The sequence below is a fragment of the Mercenaria mercenaria genome, chromosome 12 (genome assembly GCF_021730395.1).
Source record: "Mercenaria mercenaria strain notata chromosome 12, MADL_Memer_1, whole genome shotgun sequence".
In the NCBI taxonomy this organism is placed as follows: domain Eukaryota; kingdom Metazoa; phylum Mollusca; class Bivalvia; order Venerida; family Veneridae; genus Mercenaria; species Mercenaria mercenaria.
In genome coordinates, this window is record NC_069372.1 from 62,371,962 (window position 1) to 62,390,439 (window position 18,478).

At 36.4% G+C, this 18,478-nt stretch overlaps 1 protein-coding gene across 1 annotated transcript; it reads left to right on the top strand.

The window, feature by feature from the left end:
• Positions 1 to 2,846: 2,846 nt before the first annotated feature.
• Positions 2,847 to 16,978, top strand: LOC128547420 (EF-hand calcium-binding domain-containing protein 5-like). Its single transcript, XM_053520212.1, has 8 exons — positions 2,847 to 2,943; positions 4,630 to 5,219; positions 8,848 to 9,004; positions 9,374 to 9,511; positions 10,067 to 10,222; positions 11,230 to 11,329; positions 14,141 to 14,410; positions 16,503 to 16,978. Exons 2-8 carry the CDS (start codon positions 4,651 to 4,653, stop codon positions 16,961 to 16,963), a joined length of 1,851 nt encoding a protein of 616 aa, XP_053376187.1. The 5' UTR covers positions 2,847 to 2,943; positions 4,630 to 4,650; the 3' UTR covers positions 16,964 to 16,978.
• Positions 16,979 to 18,478: the final 1,500 nt, after the last annotated feature.

An 18,478-nucleotide genomic window follows, 5' to 3' on the forward strand; every position in this document is an offset into this window, starting at 1 on the left:
GACCTTGACCTTGAGCCGACAAGGCTGACTCATGGGTTCTGCACATCGTCTTGATGAGGTGATCATTTGACCCAAGTTTCATGAAAATCCTTCAAGGGGTTTAGAAGATATAGAGCGGACACAAAATGGAAGGCTCAAAACATTTGACCCTAAGTTGTGACCTTGACCTTGAGCCGGCATGGCTGACTCATGGGTTCTGCACATTGTCTTGATGAGGTGATCATTTGATCCAAGTTTTATAAAATTCCTTCAAGGGGTTTATGAGATATAGAGCGGACACAAAATGGCAGGCTCAAACCTTTGACCTTGAGTTGTGACCTTGACCTTGAACCGACAAGGCTGACTCATGGGTTCTGCACATCGTCTTGATGAGTGATCATTTGACCCAAGTTTCATGAAAATCCTTCAAGGGGTTTAGGAGATATGGACCGGACACGATTTTGTTACGGACGGAAGGACGGACGGACGCAGACTATTCCTATAATCCCTCCGCCACGGCGGGGGATTAAAAACACAGAAATTATGTGCACCACAAAGATAGAGTAAAAGAACTATTTTACAGGCCAGGTTAAAAGTACAAGCGGGAAGTTGAATTAGAACTGATAGAATGGTGGCAGCTGAACAGCAAATATATCTAAGCCGGGACTAGCTTGCAAAGACACAGGGAGACTGTTCCACAGACGTATACTTCTGAGAAAAAAAAGAGTTTGCTTGATAGTGTGTCCTTGAATACGGTATCAAATAGTTCAGATTTCTAGTTCTTCTAAGGTGACTCTGGTCAACAAAAAAAGAATGTTGTTGGATCTTATACAACATGGGAACAGCACTGATGTTACGGCGTTTTTCTATGGTTTGCCAATTTAGTTCATTTAGCATTTTGGAAACACTACTGGAGTAACTGTAGTTGCAAGTCGTTATAAACATATGTTGATGCTGCTTTTGAACTTGCTCCATTTTGAGGGTTAGATATTTTTGCCAAGGATGCCATATGGTGGAATAGCACTCTAACTGGGGTCTAACATAAGTTTTATATGCAACCTCCTTGACTCTTTAATTTGGGGTTTTGACATTTCGTTTGAGGAATCTTAGGGATTTCTTTGCTTTAGATGTTATGTTGTTGATATGATTGGTCCATGATAGGTCTTTGCTGATGGTTACAACTAGATATTTTGCAGAATCAGACTCCCAGGTTTCGAGGCTTAAAAGGTCTTCTTGTAGAGCTTAGGCATCACTGTTGGATTTGACCGTAACATAGACTATCGTGTCATCTGCGAACAGCCTCACTTTGCCCTTAACACTTCCATGCAGATCATTTATGTAGGAAAGGAAAAGACAAGGTCCAAGGACCGAGCCTTGAGGGATACCAGTTAGGATGGGAAGATTGTCTGAATTGTGACCTTCAACGACAACCTGCTGGGTGCGACCCTGAAGGAAGGACTTGACCCAAAAAGTCAAAAAGTGACGTGTGGGTTGACACCTAATCTTTGTAACTTATGAACTAATTTATGATGATCTACCTTATCGAAAGCTTTGCTGAAATCCATGACTGTGATATCTGTTTGTTGACCTAGTTTTAAGTCGTCATTGACCTCTTGGGAGAAACTTATTAGCAGGGTTTCGCAGCTGTGCTTTGTTCTAAAACCGTGTTGATAAGGGCTAAGGATATTAAACTTATCAAAGAAGGACATTATGTTGGAGACCAGGATGTGTTCCATTAGCTTTGAGGCGATACATGTGAGGGATATGGGGCGATTATTGGAGTGTTTACACTTTGGACCTTTTTATATGCAGGGGCAATGACTGAATGCTTCCAGTCATTAGGGACAGAACCAGTATTGAGGGAGAATTGGAATATATGAGTAAGGACAGGGGCTATTTCTAAGTGCAATTCATCTGAGCCAGAGGCTTTGCTAGGATCTAGGTTTTTAAGGAGCATTTCCACCACGCCCTGGGATATGTTGACCTTGGGCATGACTGCCTGATTTGCAGGAGACAGCAACTGTTTGCATGACTGGGCGAGGCTAAGGGGCTGAGGCCGAGAGAAAACTGACTCAAAATGCCGATTGAGTATATTATGGCTTTAGCTATAGGATCTACAAATGTTTGACCTTCACGTTTATGAGGAGCAACACCACAATTTTCTGTCCTATTTGATTTAGCGAACGAGTAAAAAATTGTTTTGGTCTTGTTTGGAGTCAGCAGTAAAGATTATGTTGTCTAAATACTGCCAGTAGCTTTTGTATTTTTTCCTTTATATTCTTTGACCAGGGTTCCAATGATTAAAATTATTCTGACTCTCTTCTTATGTAGGGATAACGCATGTTTTTTTCGTGTTATTACATCTGCAGAATCCCGAGGAATTGGTTGGTGCCCGAGCCCGTTAGGGCGAGGGTACCAACGTTTCCCGAGGGATTCTGCAGATGTTATAACACGAAATGAACATGCGCTAACGCTATTCTAGCATAAAACGCGTAAAAACTGATAATTGAATGCAATGTCACTCGACGTCATTAAATTTCCACGAAATGCGCGGGAAAGTCCGAGTTGTTTTTTTACGTTGACGTCATTTCGTTTTGAATTATCCGTTTTGGGGCCGAATGACGTTTACGCTTTGCCACAGAACGCGCATATATAAAAAGGTGTTATAATAGCACGCGAGCGCGAGAATATCTCTGTTAACACACGTTTTTTCTCCTGTTAAAACACTCCCGAAAAGTGACAAGAACAGCAGTTTTATGCTAGAATAGCTTTTAACGTTGATATTGTTTAAAGTTAGCAGACAAATTTGACAATAGTTCTTTTACACTTTTGCAACTTTTCTTTCTTACGAATGTGTTTTTTGTCCGTGCCGCGGAATCTGTACGTTATAGAACGGCATTTGTTAGCGCATTTCATTTCCGCGTAGCAACCAATGGCGGACGTAGAAACAACTTCTTAAAAGCAGTAAAATAAAGTTTTCTCAATACTTTCCATATAAATTCATAATGTCATACTATTCTAAATATCCTGTCACATTTTAGTGTTAAGAGGCAATTTAATGCCCAGACTTTTTTCTTTGTTTTATGTAGAAAACATTATTTGTTCAAATTGTCATTAGATTTCGCGTGCTAAAACTTTGTTTACTTTCGTCTTTTTTCGTGTATTATAACAAAGTTTGAATACAAAAAGAAAATATTTACTGTTGGTATAATAATTTACGCACTATGGCCTGGTAAACTTAGCACAGCTATGTGTTAGATACCACTAAAATTGTTAGTGGCTGGCACAAATTAATTTAACAGGCTGGTCACATTGCCCGATCGGGCTTAAAAGCCCAATCAAGCTATTATTGCCCATTCAAGCTTAAATTTATGAAATGAAGTGTGAAATTTATCACAAACAGTGACTTCTTGGTGATTCTTACAAGTCCTAAAATTGGTACATTTTGACTAAATAAGTGGAATATGCATGACGTTCACAGGACTCACACAATATCAGTTAGTAAAGGCTCTGAAAATTAGAGATACAACAGACAGATTTTAGTGCTCTAGTTTAATTTCATAAAGAAGAAATGTTTACATATGTTTAACTATCGCTAAATTTAACAAATGCATATCACTTAATATGATTAAATTTCTCAGACTAATTAGCGTCGAAGTATTTGTTAAATTACAGTAAATAATTTTGGCACAAACCATACTAATTAGTAAACAAAAGAATGCTGACGATATATGCGTTTCAGATAGTTGTAAATATTGCAAAATAACCCGGAAGTCAAGATGGTTGCCTACTGAAAAATTTAAGGAGTGAAGCATTTAAGGATTTGGAAAGATATCCCTGTTTAGGCTGGTTGTTATAAGTTTATGTGCAAAAAAAAGATAATTTTCCATCATATCTGCGCATTAGGCAACATAATTTTTAAAGATTATTTTTCCCATAAATGTACTTATTTAGTCAAAATGTACCAAATTTATGACTTTTAAAAATCGCAGTCAAGTCATTATATGTGATATGGACATAATTTTACATTTCTTTTCATAAGTTTAAGCCTGATCTTGCTGTTGTTTTTTTTTAAGAAAGGTCACGTTGAAAATCGAATGTGAAAGTTCAGGGCATCCGATCATTTGGCTGTTTTCGGGGCCCGAATATGGGCCCCATTCCCCTCATAAAATAATATGTTTTTTCCCTTTTCTCAGAAGAAAATTCCCCTGATAATAGGTTGTTTGACACAATTAGTTCTCTCTTTCAAGTTATTTTATAGTGCCGCTAAGGAAGGTAACTGCTGCAATATAGTTACATTCAAAAGTTATAAATGATTAAAAACAGTATTACGGTAATAAGTGTGAAAAGTGGTAACTTATAAATGGCTAAAAACTTCCCCGTTTTGTCTTAAAACGATGAAAAATTCCCCTTCCTGAGGTTATGGGTACCTGTCCCCAAAAGTTGTCTAGTGCCCTGAAGTTGTTTAAATTTACTGTTGCACATCAATATCTTTTACCTAATTTAGATAAATTTATCATTTTTATAAAATTAATATAATCATGATTATTTATTATTGTTATACGATTTATTCTTTTAATCTGCTGAGATATTATTAAAACTATATGTTTTGACTTTAAAAGATGAATATAATTATATATATTTCAGTAGATAATTCAGCTACTGGTCACCATGACTGATGTTCAGAAGCCTGGCACCCCTAAAAGGGTGACCATGGTTGGTGAGCCAAGAAACCCATCCGCCAGGTCCAGGGGTAGCGCTAAAAGGACTGGATCACCAGAGAAAAGGGTCCCAAGTGCAGTTCAGAGATGGAAACGACAACATGAACAAAGTATGATGGAAAAGCTTGTTGGCTTGAGAAATACAAAAAAAGAGCTTACAAAAATTTCGAAAGTACAAGCAACAAACCTTGCAAGAAAAATTCCAACTGAACTGTTAGCAAGAGACTGGTTAAATGTTATTGAAGCCACTCTTGAAACAAGAGCGTTCCTTGTAGAAAAACTGATGCCAACATTGATTCTTGGAGTCGAGAAGTTATTAAATGAAGCTGATAAGCGAGGACTTGCAAATGGCAGTGATACGCGTGATCCAAATTTTAACCCAATAAATTATCTAGCACAGTATTTGATGAGAAATAATCCAAGGTATAGCAATTTCTCAGAAGCATCACCTTATGTACGAAGTCTAAGGGAGGTAACAGAGGACCTGAAGAAAGAACTCTTCAACATTGAAGATAACAGGTAATACTGGATTATAGTGTAGAAAGTTATTTAGAATAAGCCTGCCTATATAAACTCCCTACCTCAGTGTTTTTTTTCCCAGTTTTGTGACAGAAGTTTGATAAGTTAGCCAAAAGGGGATTTTTGAAAAGGGAATAAATACATTAATTCAATATTGTTCAGTTTAACACTGAAAATTTAAGTCTCTGATCTATGATACAAAAAGAGTACATTGCAGTTCTGATGTCCTACCTAGACAGAAAAAGTAAAAAAAATATACAGGCACGAAATTCTGTTGTTTTGGTTAAAGTGGCAATTTCGCTGGGATATGAATTTGTGGATTCCAACTTTTGGACATAAAATGAATGGACATTTACCAGGTACTTGTTTGTTGGGATTTTTTTTCAATTCATGGATTGATTCAGTTGTGAAATCTGTGAAATTATTAATGATTTTCCAGTAATATGGAATATGAATATTACATATTCTAATACGCTTGTCTCTGTTAAAACACTCTTATGCTAGAATGACATCATATTAACATGCCGTGATGTCCAAGTTTTTGTTGCGACAAAGGAGGAGCGCTTCTATATTTTATCTACTGTTTTAGATAAGGGCATATCAGAATCAAAATAATTTGTAGCAAAACCGTGTTTTAACACTATTTATACACTCGGGCGGTAATACGTTGTACAAATAATTTCACTCGGGCTGTGCACTTGTGATATTATTACACCCGACGTATAACCGCCCATCATGCATAAATAGTGTTAAAACACTCTTTTGGCTATAAGTTATCTCTTAAACAAAATTAATAGCAGACAGAAATTTTCATTCAGTGCTAAAGTGTAGTATTATATTTACTGGGCAAAATTCTTTTACATTCAGGAACGTCAATAACAAAAGCATAATTATGCATCTTATGAAAGAAACATTCACAGGTATACTAAATAGATAGAATACAGAGTATATGAAATTAGAAAAATCTATATATATAGATACAACAAATTCAAAAATTATTTGTTGATTCCTATATGTTTCTTGAAATGGAAAAAAAGAAGAAAAAATGAATTAAAATGCTCCCCTTCCCTACATAAATCAACATCAAGAAGTGTTTGAGAACCAGATTTTGTTTTCTGCTACTAATGTAATTACTGTAGTAAGAAAATTCAGACGAAACAACTTTTCAACATTAGCATTAAAGTTTTAAAAACAAATGCACATGAAACAGGAGCTTATCTTGTATTAAAATAATCTAAAAAGTTACAACTTAATATACATGTGTGTAACTGAATTTTTAGCTCACCTGTCACAAAGTGACAAGGTGAGCTTTTGTGATCGCGCGGTGTCCGTCGTCCGTCGTCCGTCCGTGCGTCCGTGCGTCCGTGCGTCCGTAAACTTTTGCTTGTGACCACTCTAGAGGTCACATTTTTCATGGGATCTTTATGAAAGTTGGTCAGAATGTTCATTTTGATGATATCTAGGTCAAGTTCGAAACTGGGTCACGTGCCATCAAAAACTAGGTCAGTAGGTCTAAAAATAGAAAAACCTTGTGACCTCTCTAGAGGCCATATTTTTCATGAGATCTTCATGAATATTGGTCAGAATGTTTACCTTGATGATATCTAGGTCAAGTTCGAAACTGGGTCACGTAGGGTCAAAAACTAGGTCATTAGGTCTAAAAATAGAAAAACCTTGTGACCTCTCTAGAGGCCATATTTCTCAATGGATCTTCATGAAAATTGGTCAGAATGTTCACCTTGATGATATCTAGGTCAAGTTCGAAACTGGGTCACGTGGGTTCAAAAACTAGGTCAGTAGGTCTAAAAATAGAAAAACCTTGTGACCTCTCTAGAGGCCATATTTTTCATGAGATCTTCATGAATATTGGTCAGAATGTTTACCTTGATGATATCTAGGTCAAGTTCGAAACTGGGTCACGTAGGGTCAAAAACTAGGTCATTAGGTCTAAAAATAGAAAAACCTTGTGACCTCTCTAGAGGCCATATTTCTCAATGGATCTTCATGAAAATTGGTCAGAATGTTCACCTTGATGATATCTAGGTCAAGTTCGAAACTGGGTCACGTGGGGTTAAAAACTAGGTCAGTAGATCTAAAAATAGAAAAACCTTGTGACCTCTCTAGAGGCCATATTTTTCATGAGATCTTCATGAATATTGGTCAGAATGTTCACCTTGATGATATCTAGGTCAAGTTCGAAACTGGGTCATGTGGGGTCACAAACTAGGTCAGTAGATCTAAAAATAGAAAAACCTTGTGACCTCTCTAGAGGCCATATTTCTCAATGGATCTTCATGAATATTGGTCAGAATGTTCACCTTGATGATATCTAGGTCAAGTTCGAAACTGGGTCACGTGCGGTCAAAAACTAGGTCAGTAGGTCTAAAAATAGAAAAACCTTGTGACCTCTCTAGAGGCGATATTTTTCAATGGATCTTCATGAAAATTGGTCAGAGTGTTTACCTTGAAGATATCTAGGTCAAGTTCGAAACTGGGTCACGTGGGGTTAAAAACTAGGTCAGTAGATCTAAAAATAGAAAAACCTTGTGACCTCTCTAGAGGCCATATTTTTCATGAGATCTTCATGAATATTGGTCAGAATGTTCACCTTTATGATATCTAGGTCAAGTTCGAAACTGGGTCATGTGGGGTCACAAACTAGGTCAGTAGATCTAAAAATAGAAAAACCTTGTGACCTCTCTAGAGGCCATATTTCTCAATGGATCTTCATGAATATTGGTCAGAATGTTCACCTTGATGATATCTAGGTCAAGTTCGAAACTGGGTCACGTGCCATCAAAAACTAGGTCAGTAGGTCTAAAAATAGAAAAACCTTGTGACCTCTCTAGAGGCGATATTTTTCAATGGATCTTCATGAAAATTGGTCAGAGTGTTTACCTTGAAGATATCTAGGTCAAGTTCGAAACTGGGTCACGTGGGGTTAAAAACTAGGTCAGTAGATCTTAAAATAGAAAAACCTTGTGACCTCTCTAGAGGCCATTATTTTTCATGAGATCTTCATGATTATTGGTCAGAATGTTCACCTTGATGATATCTAAGTCAGGTTCGAAACTGGGTCACGTGGGGTTAAAAACTAGGTCAGTAGGTCTAAAAATAGAAAAAACCTTGTGACCTCTCTAGAGGCCATATTTCTCAACGGATCTTCATGAAAATTGGTGAGAATGTTCAGCTTGATGATATCTAGGTCAGGTTTGTAACTGGGTCATGTGCGGTCAAAAACTAGGTCAGTAGGTCGAAAAATAGAAAAACCTTGTGACCTCTCTAGAGGCCATATTTTCACGAGATCTTCATGAAAATTGGTGAGAATGTTCACCTTGATGATATCTAGGTCAAGTTTAAAAGTGGGGCACGTGCGGTCAAAAACTAAACCATTAGGTCAAATAATAGAAAAACCTTGTGACCTCTCTAGAGGCCATATTTTTCAATGGATCTTCATGAAAATTGGTCAGAATTTTTTATCTTGATGATATCTAGGTCACATGTGCTCAAAAACTAGGTCACTATGTCAAATAATGGAAATAATGACGTCATACTCAGTTCAACACTGGGTCATGTGGGGATAGGTGAGCGATTCAGGACCATCATGGTCCTCTTGTCTTAAAACCAGATTGGCTAGAATCAAAGCTGAAGCAAAACGTAGACGTGAAGAAAGAGAGAAACTAGAAGAGCAGAAACTGGTAGAGAGGAAAGACAGAATGATGCAGTTAATGAAACAGTTCATGGAATGGAGCAATAACCCTGCTGGAAGTGTAGAGTTACAGCTGGTATGTATGTTAGCATCCATCTCCTTGTCATACCTAACCTCAACTGAGATGTCATTCTTTGAATTGCATGTAAAAATTATTTTGAATGATATTGAAATCTTGTGCGTATACCAGTAACTTATAAAAAGTACAGATTAAGCAAGTAAAGGTTGTCTCCCATAATGAAACAGATGATGATAATGTTAATAATCATACTGATAAACAGATGTGACAATTAAAAAATGCAAATATCTCTAGATTTGCATAGGAGCGTTTTAATACATACATATGAGTGTCACATTTAACTCAAAAGCAGAATAGATATTATGTATAATGCAGCAATAAAATAACAAAATATAAATTACTAATATTTTTTTTTTGTTCTTTCAGCTCCAGAATGCCTTAAGATCATTTGTAGAACTATCAGAGAGATTTCCAGACCATCTTCGCGAGGCAGCTAAACTGAGCCATCCACTGGAGCCCACAGATGTTACAGGGAAGGCTCTCACAGTCAAGGAATTTGCCAAGGTTATCCTTCTGTCTTTGTTTTCTCTCTGTTAAATATTTGAAAAACCCTGATTGTTCAGCACTCTGTCTTATCAATATATATGGAATCTTGTTTTCCACTATCATTGACACCACAAGCTTCATATTAAAAGAAATCAGATTCTTGGTGATAGAAATCTTTCAAGAATAATAGGCCGTGTTCAAATATAACCTGCAGTATTTTAAATATTTATACATGGAGCTTATTGAAAATAAGTATTTAGACGCCTTCATTCCTGATCACATACCATATATTTTGGTAGATACATTGTATATTAATTAATGAATTTGCAATTCCTTAAAATCATTAAAATTCATGAAAGACTAATTTTTGTGAATTTTGTGACTGTCTCATTCCACAAAATCTAATGTCAATGAACAAACGAAATTCACATTACATTTAAAATCCATGAATTAATGTCCCGAGAAAATACCATTTTTTGCTAAAAACCATGAAGTTTATGACCACAGAATTAAATGATTTTGCAGTGAGTGATAGTCTAAGTCATTATTAAATTTACTGTTGTGTTCTTTCAGTATTTCACATCATATACATCTGAGCTGAATGGCGAGCTGTTTCAGAGATTTATGCTACATATGTCAAAGTGTGCTGCTGCACACAGGTCACTCTCTCATCGTGAGGCTCGAAGGATACATCTCACCAACCTATTCCTGTCATGTGATCATAGCGGTGTAAGTATGGATGTGCTTCCCTATGTAGATGTGGTTTTCTGATGTCTGATGGCATTCTTATCCTACCCATCTATCTCAATAATTATGTAGTAAACAACACTAGGAATCCAGAGATTCTGTGTTTGATCCCACAATGCAGTTTTACAGAAGAATATAATTATATTATTTATCCTCAACCTTTGATTCATGTGAGGAAATTGTTAGTTGCCTAGAGCACTGAATCAAGGGACAGTAGTTAGGTCAATTGACAACCATTACATTAGTGAATATTGTAGAAAAACCAAAATCAGAAGCACAAAGAAAGATTCTTTGTTGATGCTTAACTTTGAAAAACAGACCATATTTTAACATTAAAAAGTACCTTACTATAAAACATGCATGATCATTTGACATGAAAGAAAAATGCTTAACATCCATGCTTATTTGTTTGAGTTTACCACCATTTTTTAACAGTGTTTCAGTTAACAATGGGCAGTTTACCTAACTAGTTTTTCAGAATTCTGTACCAGTTCTAAGCTGTTCTCCATAAGAAACTGCCAGTTTCTATGCATGGATCAGAGGTGGAGGAAAAGTTCTTTTAGACAGAGTGTCTTTCATCATATCATCACAGAGAACATAAGCCTTGCCTGGGAATCAAACAAGCAATTTGTAGATTTGCACTCTCCTTATTGAGCAAACAGAGCATGCTCATACATGCTTGCATTTTACATTGTAAAGAATATAAACTATGTTTTTTTATTTTAGTCCCATTAAAGTAGAATATATAAAGTCATTTGCCGGCTGCTTGTTAGAGTACTAGTCTATAACATGGCAAGTCAGAGTTCATGATCAGCTGGTGGCAAAATTTTTTGAAGTCTGCAGAATTCCAGTGGTTACAGTGTAAGGCAATTACCTGCTTGTTTCTATGTTTACTGTTGAAAGATGCATACATTTAAGAGTTATGTTAATAATAGAGTCATTAGATTTGCTCTTAATGAACTAATATCCTGATTTTTCTTCTAATTCAGATTGGTTTGTTGGACAGGCATCGGGTTCTTAGTCTGTTTGAGAATTACTGGGATTCTGCCAAGGAGGAGATTAAACAAAACCTCAGAAATCCAAGGAAATGTAAGTACAATTATTTATAGATTTTACCAGTGGAAATATATACAAATGTATATAAAGACATCGAAAAAATCATCCAAATTACCAGAACATGCTTGCCTACATTTGTAGTGCATGTTGCACTGTGTATAGAGATAGGGACTTGTCTTATTGTAACAACGTGGTATTTGAATCCTTCTGATTATGTTATAAGTATTCTACTATTTCAACAATGTATCTTTGGACTTTCTCTTCTACACCTCCTTAGGTGTCATACAGTTGAAACTCTTTATCTTGAATTCCAAGGGATCGAGTGTTTTACTTCGAGATAACTGAAAATCGACTTAGAATGATATTTTATGCGTGAGTATTTGGGACAGGACTTGATTATGTCTTTGAGAAATCTGGAATTTCTAGATAAGTGAGTTTGCAGTATCGAGTTTTAACTGTGTTTTCTCAAGTTCAGTTACAAGTATCGTTAATGGAAAGTATAACACTTCTTGTATTAAACTGGCACAATAGAGTATGAGTAATGACTAACCAGACAAAAATCGGGCTTGCAAAATTTTGTTATAGTAAGAACTTATTAAGCCCCCCTTCGAAGAAGGAGGGGTATAATGTTTTGCAGATGTTGGAAAGTCGATTGGTCTGTCGGTATGTAGACCAAGCCGTTTCCGGATGATAACTCAAGAACGCTTGGGCCTAGGATCATGAAAGTTGATAGGGAGGTTGGTCATGACCAGCAGATGACCCCTATTGATTTTGAGGTCAATAGATTAAAGGTCAAGGTCACAGTGACCCAGAAAAGTGAAACAGTTTCCGGATGATAACTCAAGAACGCTTGGGCCTAGGATCATGAACTTTGATAGGGAGGTTGGTCATGACCAGCAGATGACCCCTATTGATTTTGAGGTCAATAGATTAAAGGTCAAGGTCACAGTGACCCAGAAAAGTGAAACAGTTTCCGGATGATAACTCAAGAACGCTTGGGCCTAGGATCATGAAAGTTGATAGGGAGGTTGATCTTGACTAGCAAATAACCCCTATTGATGTTGAGGTCAGTAGGTCAAAGGTCAAGGTCACAGTGACCGAGAACAGTGAAACGGTTTCCGGATGATAACTCAAGAACTCTTGGGCTTAGGATCATGAAAGTTGATAGGGAGGTTGGTCATAACCAGCAGATGATCCCTATTGATTTGAGGTCAGTAGGTCAAAGGTCAAGGTCTCAGTGACCCAAAGCAGTTAAACCGTTTCCGGACAATAACTTGAGAACACTTGGGCCTAGGATTACGAAACTTGATAGGGAGGTTGATTATGACTAGCAAATGACCCCTACTGATTTTGAGGTCAATAGGTCAAAGGTCAAGGTCACATTGACCCAGAACAGTAGAACTTTCTTGTACAGTCACCATATAATTTCTGTTTCCAATTACTGAATACATCAAGGGGGGCATTTCGTGTTCTATGAGCTCTTGTGTTTGTACCTATTTTTTAGTTCATCTGATTTTTTGAAAAAAAAAGATGAGTTATTGTCATCACTTGATTGGCGTCGGCGTTGCCTGGTTAAGTTTTATGTTTAGGTCAGCTTTTCTCCTAAACTATCAAAGCTATTGCTTTGAAACTTGCAACACTTGTTAATCATCATAAGCTGACCCTGTACATCAAGAAACATAACTCCATCCTGCTTTATGCAAGAATTATTGCCCCTTTTTGACTTAGAAAATCAGTTTTCTTGGTTAAGTTTTATGTTTATGTCAGCTTTTCTCCTAAACTGTCAAAGCTATTGCTTTAAAACTTGCAACACTTGTTCACCATCATAAGCTGACCCTGTACAGCAAGAAACATAACTCCATCCTGCTTTTTGCAAGATTTATGGCCCCTTTTGGACTTAGAAAATATCAGATTTATTGGTTAAGTTCTATGTTTAGGTCAACATTTTCTCTTAAACTATCAAAGCTATTGCTTTGAAACTTGCAACACTAGTTCACCATCATAAGCTGATCCTGTACATCAAGAAACATAACTCCATCCTGCTTTTTTCAAGAATTATTGCCCCTTTTGGACTTAGAAAATCTGTTTTCTTGGTTGAGTAATATGTTTAAGTCAGCTTTTCTCATAAACTGTCAAATCTATTGCTTTAAAACTTGCAACACTTGTTCACCATCATAAGCTGACCATGTACAGCAAGAAACATAACCCTGTCCTGCTTTTTGCAAGACTTATGGCCCCTTTTGGACTTAGAAAATATCAGATTTATTGGTTAAGTTTTATGTTTAGGTCAGCTTTTCTCCTAAACTATTCAAGCTATTGCTTTGAAACTTGCAACAGTTGTTCACCATCATAAGCTGACTATGTACATCAAGAAACATAACTCTATCCTGCCTTTTGCAAGAATTATGGCCCTTTTTGGACTTAGAAAATCATGGGTTGGACAATTTTTCTATTATACAAAAAAAAATCAGATGAGCGTCAGCACCCGCAAGGCGGTGCTCTTGTTAAAACATTATATGAGCCGTGCCATGAGAAAACCAACATAGTGGGTTTGCGACCAGCATGGATCCAGACCAGCCTGCGCATCCGCGCAGTCTGGTCAGGATCCATGCTGTTCGCTAACAGTTTCTATAATTGCAATAGGCTTTGAAAGCGAACAGCATGGATCCTGACCAGACTGCGTGGATGCGCAGGCTGGTCTGGATCCATGCTGGTCGCAAACCCACTATGTTGGTTTTCTCATGGCGCGGCTCATATGTTAAAAACAAGATATTTGTACCCTAAAATCCAAGAAGAGGTCATGTAATACATCAGAAGTATTTGATATGCTTGTTGTCTCTCCAGGGCCAGTTGTAGAAGTTGATGAAGCAGATGACACATTGAGTGATGATGAAGAGCCGAAGGAAGAACAGATACCATCACTGCCACCAACTACAGAGCCTCCGCGTTCCCCACCACCTGTCACAGCGGAGCCGAGGGAACAGACTATATCAGAACAGAAGGAGGAAGAAGAGTCAGATAAAGTGGAGAAAACTCCAGAAGGACAGAAAGAAGAAGCAAAAGAGGAACAAAGTGAACAAAAGCAAGTAGAACAGACAGAAGAAAAGAAGGAAGGTGAGACTCAATTTTAATTCTTTGCATTTTATATATATCTTGCAAATCATTCTTTTCAGACATGTTTATACTATGACATAATGCATTTTGAGATTACACAGTATCTTCAGTGGGAATATTGTGGTAGGGATCACAGGTGCTAGACACATAATCAAATATTTTACTTAATCAGGCCTATATTATATAAGCTATATATGTATGTAAGATATCTTAGTCTAGCATCTGTGGTAGGGATGGGATGGGCAGATATTACAGTGTCTTTGAACACAATCATTACTCACAAATGGTAAAATGAATTTGTAATATATCAGCTTTTTGTTCTTTACCAGCTTTAAGAACAAAAATTGGAAAACAAGTGGTTTGATAGTTAATTGTCATTTTTTAAAAGAATTTACAAGTATTGATGGATATTTTCGAAAATAACTGTTGTTGCTTAATATTTATACATATTCTAAGTGCCACAGATATATTATTTCACAGTACAGTGGAAACCCCCCAAACCGGATCTTCCTAAAACCGGAATCCACCAGATATCGGACATTTCTGTCGGTCCCGAATTTTCCCCTTATATTTTTATAAGAAAACTATCTCCCTAAAACCGGATCTTCCAGATTCCAGAAACCGGACGAAAATCGGCAGAAATTTAGTAATTTTCAATGTATTTTCATCTCCGAAAACCGGATCTAAAAAAATTTCCATGACCTCGGGTCAAACTAATTTCAGTGACAGTGTATTGCAAGGAGTTTTCGAAGCCGTGTCACTCAGCCTGTGTATTGTGTAGATATGTCAGACAGTATGGCGTTAGAAATGTGCAAATGTGAAATTGCAAGTTAATGATGCGTTTGATTTATGCCGAGGGTAATTGTCGTTGATTAATTTCACCGAAGGTTGTTATCAGATTTTACTATGAAAGAATAGATTAACGGTAATTTACCGAATTAACAATTTAGTTTGAAAGTTTTAAACACAAACAATCAAATTAAAAATGCAAAGGTGATAATTAAACGAAAATTATGCACAAAAAGGCCGCGCTTAATTACTCAATAAGCTAGGAAACATTTTTTTTCAATTCAGCATGTTATTGTCGGCAAATTGTGAATAAAAGAATGATTGCCGACACCCAAGAAACATTAAATAATTACAAGAGATTAATCAAATAAGTTTATTTTTGTTTGTAGCGGATGTTTAGTAACCGATAAAATTTCAAAGACTGTGTTGTCATTGCACGGTAATTAACAATTTCGCAAGTCCTTCTCCTAAAAAAAAAAAAGTTGAAAAACGGATATTTTAACTACATGTTCCCTTGCATATACAGAAAAAAAAATTCATAGTGTACCAAAGGGCAATGCCTGCATGACACAGCAGAAAACATCAGCAGCTATATAAAGGCTCTAACACTACAAATCAAGAATATCTTCCCCAAACCAGATCCTCTGAAAACCGGAATTTTTAGTCAGTCCCAAGCTAAAATGTCCGGTTTAAGGGGTTTCCACAGTGTTTATTTCTGTTTGGTTGCTTTCATTGTCATTATTGCTTCTCATGTACACCAAAATAGCTAATTCACGTGTATATAGCATTTCCTTCTCTATACCAAATGTTATCAAATATATTTTGTTATATTCTCTATAATATTTGCATTTGTACCTGTGTAATAGAATCTGCTAATATATAAATAGTTTCCAAATAAGTCACTTTCGGGACTTGAGATTAGTAAAGATTTTAGAGGAAGATGACCTATATTTGTACAGACAACACTGGTAACTTATTTTCGAAATCCTTAAATATTTACCATGAGATATATCCAAACCGCTAGTTTTTGTGAATAACAGAAAAAGTTCATATTAGAAATAGACAAAAAGACAACTATTGATTTGGTTCCTTATTTGTTGAAAGGTTTTCCTGTAGCCAACAGAAATGTATGTATTGTTTTGCAAAGTTTTTACAAACAGATGCAAGTATTAGAAAAATTAAATATCCGTTTATCGATAAGGATACTCCAAAACGTACATTTCAGATGCAAAATTTATAGAGATTAAACAGCGGTTAACCTTGTACACATGCTTGAAAATTTGTTTTGCCATTTATAAAATAGCAGAAGGTGAAAAAGAAGCTAAGCCTGAGGAAACTACTGAACAAGCAGAACAGAAAACTGAAGAGACAGCTAAGGAGGGAGAGAGTGAAGAAAAGAAGGAAGAAGGTCAGGAAAAACAAAAAACTGAAACTGAAGAAAAACCAGCAGAACAAAAAGCAGAGGATCCTAAAGTAGAGGAAACTAAAGAAAAGGAGGATAAAACAGAAGAAACGAAACCAGAAGAAACCAAAGAAGGTGAAACCACAGAAAAGGATACTGAAGCTAAGAAGGCAGAGCCTGTGGAGCAGAAATCAGAAACAAAGGAAGGGGAGACAAGTACAGATTTGCCTGATCAGGGACCAGAACCAGCATCAACAGGGGAGGTAACTGAAGAACAAAAGGCAGATACAGAGGAAAAAGAAAAAGAGGGAGAAATTGAAGCAGGTAGTTTTATTGTTGAAGATCTAAATGCTACTTATTGAGTTTAACATCGAGTAAAAGGTGATTGCTCAGGAATGCTTGCTGAGAATTCTGATAGTGTATTTATTTTAGGGAATACCACCGCAGGCTATTACCAAGCCATTTTTCCAGACCCCAGCTTTTATTTTATTTAAAGATTGAGTTTCTGCTTTGTGCTTTCAATTACTTTAAAAATTTGTGTCTGTTGTAAAAAAAAGTTATATCTGTTTTACTCAAACCTTAGCTTTCCACCTTTCTTATTTCTGTTGTGGCTTTGTTGAAATAGTATTGTTTATATTGCGTGGTTATAATATCATTCTGTATAATAATTTAAAATCATGTATACACACTTTCCAACCATGGGCTTATATTATTGCTAATTATTGCACAAATTCCTGATGTAAGTTGCTGGTCCATAGTTTGTGCTATAATGTTTGGTCAATATTCAACACATGTATAATGGGCTAAAATGAAAACTTGGAAAAACATTTTGATACCATATAATTAAACATTTGCCATCAGTCCTTTATACCCCAAGCATATAATTTTTGACTATTGGTTAGCAAGCAGTTGAACATGTCTATATTATATTGTGTTGTGGATAAAAACCAAACATGCTGTCAATTTACAGTTTACTAATATTCCAACATTTTGGTTGTATATGCTTCTTCAGGGAATGAAAATAATAATCTTTTTTTTTAAATATTGGACTGGAATTATAAATATTCTTTGCCAACAAAAGTAAATGCTTTTATTTTTAGCTCACATGTCACAAAGTGACAGTGTGAGCTTTTGTGATCGCGCAGCGTCCGTCCGTACGTCCGTGCGTGCGTGCGTGCGTAAACTTTTGCTTGTGACCACTCTAGAGGTCACATTTTTCATGGGATCTTTATGAAAGTTGGTCAGAATGTTCATCTTGATGATATCTAGGTCAAGTTCGAAACTGGGTCAACTGCGGTCAAAAACTAGGTCAGTAGGTCTAAAAATAGAAAAACCTTGTGACCTCTCTAGAGGCCATATTTTTCAATGGATCTTCATGAAAGTTAGTTAGAATGTTCACCTTGATGATATCTAGGTCAAGTTTGAAACTGGGTCACGTGCCATTAAAAACTAGGTCAGTAGGTTAAATAATAGAAAAACGTTGTGACCTCTCTAGAGGCCTTATTTTTCCATGGATCTTCATGAAAGTTGGTCTGAATGTTCATTTTGATGATATCTAGGTCAAGTTTGAAACTGGGTCACGTGCTGTCCAAAACTAGGTCAGTAGGTCTAAAAATAGAAAAACCTTGTGACCTCTCTAGAGGCCATATTTTTCAATGGATCTTCATGAAAATTGGTCAGAATGTTCATCTTGATGATATCTAGGTCAAGTTCGAAACTGGGTCACGTGCAGTCCAAAACTAGGTCATTAGGTCTAAAAATAGAAAAACCTTGTGACCTCCCTAGAGGCCATATTTTTCAATGGATCTTCATGAAAATTAGTCAGTATGTTTATCTTGATGATATCTAGGCCATATTCGAAAGTGGGTCACGTGCGG

Coding starts and splice junctions, on each gene's coding strand:
- LOC128547420 (XM_053520212.1), top strand. CDS start 4,651: ATGACTGATGTTCAGAAGCCTGGCACCCCTAAAAGGGTGACCATGGTT. Junction 9,512..10,066: donor CAGTCAAGGAATTTGCCAAG/GTTATCCTTCTG, acceptor GTGTTCTTTCAG/TATTTCACATCATATACATC. Junction 10,223..11,229: donor TGTCATGTGATCATAGCGGT/GTAAGTATGGAT, acceptor CTTCTAATTCAG/ATTGGTTTGTTGGACAGGCA.